The sequence below is a fragment of the Trichechus manatus genome, unplaced genomic scaffold, assembly GCF_000243295.1.
Source record: "Trichechus manatus latirostris isolate Lorelei unplaced genomic scaffold, TriManLat1.0 scaffold00215, whole genome shotgun sequence".
NCBI lineage: Eukaryota > Metazoa > Chordata > Mammalia > Sirenia > Trichechidae > Trichechus > Trichechus manatus.
In genome coordinates this window covers 284,425-294,376 of record NW_004444151.1, presented here as the reverse complement: position 1 = coordinate 294,376, position 9,952 = coordinate 284,425, and the positions used below count along the sequence as shown (strand labels likewise).

The following is a 9,952-nucleotide window of genomic DNA, read 5'->3' as shown; positions in this document are numbered from 1 at the left end:
TCTATTCTGACACACTTGGAGTCACCGTGAGTGGAGTTGACTCGATGGCAACTGATGTGTAATCAGCACTTTCATGAGGTTTAAATCTGCTTCTATACATAATGTCTTACATGTCTGCATTAGTCATTTTTAGGATGCGGCAGAATCAGGCATGACTGAGAGGCTGAGCCATTTGGATTTACAACTTCTAGATATATGAGCCCTCAATAATTTTTGGATCTTACATAAAAGTTTTTTTATAGTGGAATGAAGTAGAAACTGTGGCAGATGATCTGGATTCCAGTCCAGGTTCAGCCATTGACATGCATGCAGTTTTTCTTTTTTTTCTTAGTATTTTAACCCTCATGGTCCTCATCCATAAATGTTCTACGATTATTTACAATACGAAAATTTCTTGAAATGTCTGTCCACCTGCCACTGTTAAATAGAATTAGTCTCATAATGGATTCTTATTCCTCTATCTTAAATTTCTGTGTTCATCAGTGATTTGCAATATTTAATGTTTTGTGGGTTGAAATGGTGCATGGGGACTAGCAGGGCAGAACAGTGAATCGAAATGGCATCATGGTTTTGCAGTGCAAAGAAATCATAATGCTTTAATCTGTAAATCTGGGACATGAAAGCCAAGGCCCAGTGCTAGACTCATTAACCAAAGTTTTATGCAGAGCAGGGGTGGGAAGTGTTAAGTTTTTGAATGGCAACTCTTGTAAGAAAATAGTATTGCATTTGATACATTCTCTTGACCACCTCATTTCTCAGCATCATGTTCTTTACTGCCATTCTCAACGTTCACGCAGTGCTATAATTTAGAACACAGGACCCTGGCCTGGAAAAGCTCCCTTTGGTAGGCACATCTTATCCTAACATCCCTAAAGCCTAATCACCCCCTCTTCTATAAGAATTTACATCTCAAAGACTTCTTACCTGTAGCCCTGAACTATACAACTATTACCTATAATCATCTAACTTCATAAGAAGAAAGTTTTAAAAAAAATTTCCATCACGAACTCCAAAATCCTGACACCACTGAGTAGAAATATGTTGATTTCAAAGCTTACCCACCTCATCATTTGGTTCATACACTTTAGCTCAGTTCTCTGTTCTTATATTTTTCTGCATCTTCTTTTCTTTTTTTAAATGATTATTCCCAGTTGTGTCCCATTTTCCACACTTTTATCTCTGCCTTTCTCTTTTAGTAAACAAAAACACAATTTTTATTAGTAGAAGTCAAGAACCTAAATTATGATCTAATATACTCGTTGTAAGTAACATTAACATTTCTCCCATGCATCCAGATTGGTTTTACTTATGCACCTTTCTTGGGAGTATTGACAAGATGTTGTTGTTGTTATGTGCCCTCAAGTTGATTCCCACTCATAGCACCCCTATATGACAGAGTAGAACTGCCCTATAGGGTCTCCTAAGTTGTAATCTTTATGGGAGCAGATCCCCAGGTCTTTTCTCCTGCGAATTGGCTGGTGGGTTAGCAATTGAGCCCTTAACCCTTGTACCACCATAGTCAGTCATATCCATGTCTGTGTTCTGTGGGATTCACATATTATTAGTGTCTATGTTACCTGTAAGCAGATTGGGAAAGGAGTATCCTATTTATAAAAGTTCCCACTTGATAGGAATGGCTTATTTCAGACAGATGACATAGATACAGTTGCACTGAAGGAAAAATGAGCCATTTTGTCCTAGATCATCTTCTTATTCAATTTTTTTGTGTGTATTTCTTAAATTTGATTTTTACTCTGCTTACATACAATAAGTCTTATGAAATCACCAGCAGTTTGAAGGGTTCTTTTTAGTATTTTATATAGCGTGGAAGGAGCTCTGGTGGTGCAGTGGTTAAGTGCTGGGCTGCAAACCGGAAGTTTGGCTGTTCAAACCCACCAGGTGCTCTGCAGGAGAAAGATGAAGCAGCCTTGTAAACGTTATGGGGCAGTTCTACTCTATCCTAAAGGGTCACTATGAGTCAGAATCGACTCAACAGCAATGGGCTTGGTTTTGGTTTTATATAGAATGGATTCTGAGAAAATAGTTTTTCCATGGTTTGGCTATAATTATATAAGCACCTGTTGGGTGAGGAATTAAGCATAGGTATAACAAGAGGGCTAGATTACTCCTTTTAAAACTTGCTCAGATTATAGAATACTCTTATAATTTGATTTTACTCAATGACAGAGGGAGCAAAAACTTGAATCACTAAGAAGTTGTAAAAATATGTCTTTTTAGACTTTAACACCAGAGATTATTATGAGGATTAAACAACTTAATCAATAATAACGTGTTTAGAACACTGCTTTAAAAATATTAAAAACAAAGATGTGTGGCTGATAAAGAATGTTAGATGGTGCTGATTATGTGTTTTTAATTAGGTAGACCCAAGGAATCTTTAACCTATTGTTTGCTTGTACAATTGAAATTGAGTTCATGTTCAACTCATTAAAGTCATAACAGAACCAAGTCCTCTATTATACTGGCTACTGTTTCACAATACTTAATTAAATATGTGCTCAATCTTGATAGGTAGCATTAATCAGAATCACCCAAAGAAGACTATAAAAATAAGAATTCACCTTTCTTTTACCAAAGAATAGCACAACTCTCAGACTTTTTGAATTTTGTCCAGAGTTGACTCAAGTAACTACATCAGCAATGAAGATAATTTGTATTTTCCTAACATTTCTCATCACTGTGTCTTGTGGTCCATCAGGTAATATTTGTTAATCTGGGAAAGATGGGAAGGGTAAAATGTCTTTATAAATGATTTTATAAACATTTTACAATGGGAAAAAATAAATTAATTAATGCTAGGAGACTCCACAGCAACTAACAACAACAGGAGACTCCATAGGAACTTTTTTTTAAATTTTTTTTATTGTACTTTAGGTGAAGGTTTACAGAACAAATATTTTTTCTCATTAAACAGTCAGTACACATATTGTTTTATGACATTGGTTAACAACCCCACGACATGTCAACACTCTCCTTTCTCGACCTTGGAGGACCTTTTTCTTTTTTTGGTGAAAATATGCATAGCCAAAGATACACCATTTCAAATATTCTACATGTACAATTCAGTGACATCGAATGTACTTCCAGTTGTGCTGCTATTCTGACTATCCTTTTTCAAATTATTTCATCACCATTGTCTTCAACTCACTGCCCCCTAGACTTCCAATCAAACCTTTTGGGTTGCTGTTGTCAATTTGATATCACACAGATAATTCTTTTTTTTTTTTTGTACTTTAGATGAAAATTTACGGAACAAAATAGTTTCTCATTAAACAGTTAGTACACATATTGCCCAATGACAATGGTTAACAACCCCACGACATGTCAACACTGTCCTTTCTCAACCTTGGGTTCCCTATCACCACCTTTCCATAGGAACTTATTGTAAGACATTTCACTCTTAATATTTTTCATGGAAGAAGAAAGGAGTACAACTGATAGTTGAGAAGATAATGGGGAAACATTTTCCTCAGCTGTAGAATTAAAACTGTTCATTTTGTTTGTTTGTTTGATGAGAAAATGACCCCTTAGTTGCTTCCTACTGTCTTCTTTTTTAAATACCATTTGATGCACTGATATAGTAACTGTTTCAAAATTTAGCTTTCTATAACTGGCCCAGTAATTGGCAGTGGTGGCGTAGAAAGTGGATAAATAAATATTTATATGGTACCAAATTAGAGGTGAAAAAAATCCAGACTCTTCAATCAGATGCCTGGTCATGATTTCAGAAACAAAATGGTTTAACTATATTTTAACCATCTTTTTTTCTTCCTTCCTTAATTCCTTCCTTCCTTCTTTTCTTCCTGTTTATCTATCTATCTATCTGTCTGTGTATTATTTACCTATCATCTATCTGGGTTAAGCCTGGATCACTCATCATAGCTACTTTTTCCTAGTTTCAGAGAAAAAAAGAAGAGAAATTGCAGAGAGAAAAAGAGAATGTTACCTTGTTCGTGGTGTTTGTAAGACTAAGTGCAACACCTGGGAATACATACATAATTATTGTAATGTGGAACCCTGTTGTGTGCTACGAGACTACCAAAAGCCAGTCATGACTACAGCAGCTTATACAGATAAAAATTTTACTGATTTTACCATATAACACTACATCCATAAAATATTATTAATAAAAATAAAATTTTTATTTTCTTTCTATCAATCTATTTTCAAAGGAGTGTCCTCTGGCCTTCTGTATTACACAACTGTGCCATGGCTAACGAGTTCTGAATGTTGGACTAGTACAAGAGAAATAAAGAAGAAAGAGTGGTAGCCTTTTCAATAAATTGACAGGTTTTCCTCCACCCATGTGAAAAATCTTTCCATCTTCAATGCTTCCCTTTACCCCTAGTGTATTTACTAGGCCCTGTGCAGTAACCTACTCATTTTACATGATCCTTTAGGCATCAACCATCAATTACTGTTTATGCTACCTTTTCATAGTTTCAGTGTAAACGCGCTTGGTTCTTGGACACAAAGTTGTACACAACTTAATTGTGTAATAGGAAAGTGTTTATAATTGTAAGAAAATGCAAACAAAGAAACTGAAAGTAGAGTAAAATATAATACATTAAGATCTTTTCTATTTAAAAAATACATAAAAATAATAGCAGAAGGAAATATGCTAAACTTAACAGTGGTTCTTTTAGGGGAAAGTGTTCATGGTTGATTTATTTTCTTCTTTAAAACGTGGTTTGTTTTGTTTACAATGACGTATATAATTTTAGAATCGGAATGAAAGCTCTTAAAGTATTATAAAAGTCTATTTTTTCTGATTATAAGATAATCAGAAAATTTGGAAGAATGTATAAATATCAAAAGAAAATGAATGTCACTTCTAATCTTCCCATTCAAAGCTGACTAATTATCAATAATCAATCTTGAACATAGGCCCCATTCAGAAAATCATGAAATGATTCATAAATTTTGAGTTATTCTCGACTAATTCTAACCTTAAAGAAAATAAGCACTAAAAAAATCTAAACTTATAATCCATTTTTAAGTTTAAAAAAAAACAAAAACATGTACAGCCAAACAGTGGGATCTCATTTAGCCATTAAAATTGGTAAACAAAATGGGGTGTATCTATACAATGTAATATTAATCAGCCAAAAAAACAGCAGCAAATGACAATGAGTAAGAGCTACAAAAGTAACTGTCCTAACCTACCAAGTGCAGAAAACCTTGTGGCTGTTGTTTCGTTTCAGTCCTTTAAATTTCATGCATCAGTGTCTCTTGTGGCCTACCCTAAGTGGAAATCTACAGGGAGGGAAATTCTGAAAAAACATAGTTCAGCCTAGCCAAGCTGTCACATTGCAAAACCACCACAAAAGAGGAAACTCAAATCAATCATCATAGCTACAGATAAAGACATTTCTTAGTAAATGATTAATCAGACATGCGTAAAATAAGCAAAAATTGCAAATATTTGAACAATATAATGTTGAAATCTGAAACAATGAAAATATGTAGAACTTTTTAGTTAACAGCTACAGATTGGACATTCTTGTCAAGCTCTCATGGAACATTTCTTTTAATCTGACCATAAACTGCACCATAAATCAAGTCTCAAAAAACTTCAAAACCTCTTCTTTTTTTTTCTTGTTCTTATTCTCTTCCCCTTTTCTTCCTCCTCCTCTTCTTTCTTCTTCTTCCTCTTTTTCTTCTTCCCTTTCTTTGATTTCAGTTCCTGAAAATGTCTTCCTAAATCCATAGGCAGTGAGGATGGAATGTAGTCCCAGTGACCCAGAAATAGTAACTAGAGGCCAAGGAAGTTGTCTTAGTTATCTAGTGCTGCTATAACAGAAATACCACAAGTGGATAGCTTTAACAAAGAGAAATTTATTCTCTCACATTCTAGGAGGCTAGAAATCCAAATGCAGGGTGCCAACTCCAGGGGAGAGCTTTCTCTCTCTGTTGGCTCTGGGGGAAGGTCCTTGTCATCAATCTTCCCCAGTCAAGGAGCTTCTCACAGTAAGCACCCTGGGTCCAAAGGATGCACTATTCTCCTGGCTCTTGTTTCTTGGTGGCATGAGGTCCCCATGTCTCTATGCTCACTTTCTCTCTTGTATGTCTCAAAAGAGATTGAATTAAGACACAATCTAATCTTGTAGATTGAGCCCTGCCTCATTAATATATCTGCCACTAGTCCCACCTCATTAACATCATAGAGGTAAGATTTACAACACAGGAAAATCACATCAGATGACAAAATGGTGGACTATCACACAATACTGGGAATCATGGACTAGCTAAGTTGACACACATTTTTGACGGGACACAGTTCAATCCATAACACAAGGTAAGAAGGGCATCCACCAGATAGCAGGAATGAAGGTTTACCTGGCAAGGTCAATCAGATCCCAGTGTGAAGTGAAATCCAAGAGTGGAGATGTAAGATGTTAGAACCACAGTAAGGTGAGGAGAGCATCCATGAAGAAGTCTGACCCAGAGTGAGATGTCAGAGTTAGTACAAGATGAGGAGGTAGCCCACATGAAGACGTGGCCAGGCAAAGAGATACAGAGCCTAAGTAGGGTAATGAGGGCATCAATACAAGGCAGAACCTTGGATGACATGGGGAGTCAGAACCTGAGCAGGGTTAGGAGGGCATCTAGGTGTGATGGCAGCCTGATGAGAAGGGATAAAGCCCAAGTGGTGTGAGGAACATGCATGAGGGCATCCTGACACTTGGTATTAGAGTATGACTGGGAAAGGTACATTTATAAGGAGGGTTGACATAAGTTTTGGAGTTCAACTGGGATAGGAAAGATGTTTATACAATGGATGGGGAGTCAGAACAGGGAGAGGAGGAAGGACCTGTTTGTAGGAAGGTGGGACAAGGGCACAGCCTTATAGCGGGTGTTAGAGCCTAAACAGAGTGCAGAAAGCTCGTATATGGAGGAATGGCCTGGGATAGAGTGCTATAGCCCAAGGGGGGGAGAGGAGAAGACCCATGTGTGGGAGGGAGCAGTGGCAGCAATGGTAGATGGATTACATACAAGGGAATTGATCAAATAAGTAATATTTTAAAGACAGTGGGAGCCAGGTTTTTCATTATTTCAAAGGGGAATTTCAAATATGGAAAGGGAGAAAATTAAAATGAACTCTGTGCAGTTGGTTTGGAATTGGAGGTATTGGTATGAGCTCATTGTTTTCAGTATAGAGAAATGGAGATACAAATATGTTATATTGTGTTTGTGTGTGTGTGTGTATTCCCATGCTCTGTGCTCTCTCCACTAAGAGACTCTGGGAGCAACACCCTAATAGCAATAAGAACAATTAGCACCCAAATCTTTGTATCAAAGTGTTATTTTTCACTAGATAATTCATATTTGGAAACTTCTATTTCTGGCCATGAGGGAGTAATGGTCAGAAAATGACAGAGTGACAGGATTAGTATCAAATGACTTTGGAAACAGCTATTATAAAATGTGGTCTATATACTCAAGGATGTAAATGAAAACATGAACACAATAAGGAAAGAAGTTAAAGATATACAAGGAACCAGATAGACTAGAGATGAAAAAATACAGGATGGAATTAATAGCAGGTAAGACACTGAGAAGAAAAGATCAGAGAAATTGAATAAAAAACAGAAATCCAAAATGAAGCATAGAGAGAAAAGAGAGTTCAAAAAATTAAAAAGAGCCTCAATAACCTGTGGTGCAATATCAGCAGCCTAACATACACATAACCGGAGCCTCAAAAAGAAAGGAAAGAAGGAGGATGCCAGAAAAACATATTTGAATAAATAATGGCAGATAATCTTTCAAATTTGACCAAAACTATAAACACAAAAGTAGAAGCTCAATAAGCACAAAGAAGAGCACATATAAAGGCATATAAAAAACTGTTGAAAGTCTGTGATAAACAGAAAATCTTAAAAGTAAACAGAAAAATAAAGCAACATATTACATTCAGCAAAAGAAAATTACGAATGATGTTAGGGAGATCCACTTCTGGAATGTTAATGTGAGGAACTCTACAACCTACTCCTTAGTGAAACTGGTGAAAATTATTTAAAAGGAAAAATTAATTACAACAATTTAAAGCCTCTAGAAATGGTCTTAACAGTGTACAGCAAATGAGAATCATTCAAGAAAATCTACTAAAACTAGGAAAGAAACATAAGAGTCTGTTGTATTTGAATCACAATCAGCTCACACCCTCTCTTCTCCCAGCTTTGCGTGATGGAAACTCCACTCAGGTGGTTGCAGTCAAGCACACAGGGTTCCCTCTCTCCCAGCCGCCAGTTTGAGGGCTATGGTAGTAGCTTCCTGAGATGGCTAGGATGTCAACATTTCTTATACTGCCTCTAGCTACCTGTTGGCAGAGGTTAAATTCTGAATGAAAGTAGATGAGAGGTTGGGCACTTCCTTCTTCTGCCCAGCCCCTACTCCTATGGATAGGCCACAATATCCTAAACTCTAATTTAGAAAAGAAATACTCTTTGAAAAGTACCATTAAGAAAAATAGAAAGGCAGCACACGGAACAAAAGAAAATATTTGTAAGTGTGCATATGCTATCCAGAATATATGAAGAATTTTAAAAACTAAATAATATGACCAATAAATTTAAAATCTCTGACAGGAGATGATCCAAGATGGTGGCTTAGTCAGACACATCATGCTGTTCCCTCTGCAGCAAAGACTTGAGAAACCAAGTGAAACAGTACAGATGATAGTCCTGGAATCATGAGCATCAAATGGAAGGATAAAGAATTAGATCGAACACCAATTGGAAAAAGAAACTGAATGGAAACAGAGAACAAGGAGAGAGATGGAGCTGAGGTGTGCTGCCAACTGGCTCAGCACAGCGTGGCCATCTTGAGACAAAGCCAGCAGCAATTTCAGGTAAAGAATCCTCAACAGGTGACAGAGAAACCATGAAGACATAGCCAGAGTGAAGCAAGGTGAGCAGAACATGAACTATATCTAAGGAGGGAAAATAAGGAAGGAGGATGTGATGGTTGGGGTTGTGTGTCCACTTGGCTGGGACATGATTCTCAGTGGTTTGGAAGTTATAATGTAATGTGGCAGTTAAGTAATGATGTAGTCACCTTCATGATGAGATCTGCTACGAGCAGCCAATCAGTTGAAAGGGAGTTTCCTTGGGGTGTAGCCTGCCTCCAATATATGCAGACTTTTTGGCAAAGCTCACTAGCTTTTGTTCTGCTCTGGACCCTGCAGTTGGCTTGTCATCATCTTACCTCTGGTTCCTGAAATTTGAACCAGCTGCCTGCCATCTGAACTGCCGATCTTGGGTTCGTCAGCCACTGCAGCTATGTGAGTCAGGAGAAGTCTCCAGCCTGATCCCTGACTCACAGACTTAGGATTTTCCAGCTTCTACAACCGTGCGAGTCATTTCCTTGATATAAACCTCTCCCTCTCTCTATATATATGTATATATATGTGTGTATATATATGTATATATATGTGTGTATATATACATATGTATATATATACACTTCACTCTAGAGAAGCACTAGTTTTGCTTTTCTAGAGAACTCAGCCTAAGACATCCACAGAACCTAAGGTGTCCACAGAGCAGGGAGGGAGCCAGAATCCAGAGACAGGCCTACTCACCAGCAGCTGTTTCTGACTATTAGTGTGGGTGGCACACACTGAGTAATAGATCCATAGAGCATGAGCAGGAGGTCCACCACCCAACGGAACTCAGGGAAGCTCCCCTCCACTGCTCCTCACACTTGATCAGGGCCAGGTACCTATGTCTGGTGACCACAAGAGCATGCTCTTCCTCCCCCTGCCTTCCTGATGATTAGTGGTATGAATCTCCCCCACCTCTGCTACCCTGCCCACCCAGGGACCACAGTATGAGTCCTTCCTCCCCCCAGCCCCATTCTCTAGAATCCCCCACCACCCTGCCCAGCCAGCAAGGGGCAGTAAGTGCTCCTGTGCTGCCAGTCACCCATC

At 37.8% G+C, this 9,952-nt stretch overlaps 1 protein-coding gene across 1 annotated transcript; it reads left to right on the top strand.

Moving 5' to 3' along the window:
* The first annotated feature begins 2,643 nt into the window (after positions 1 to 2,643).
* DEFB113 (defensin beta 113) lies at positions 2,644 to 4,123 on the top strand. Its single transcript, XM_023742671.1, has 2 exons — positions 2,644 to 2,719; positions 3,918 to 4,123. Exons 1-2 carry the CDS (start codon positions 2,662 to 2,664, stop codon positions 4,121 to 4,123), a joined length of 264 nt encoding a protein of 87 aa, XP_023598439.1. The 5' UTR covers positions 2,644 to 2,661.
* The last annotated feature ends 5,829 nt before the right edge of the window (positions 4,124 to 9,952 follow it).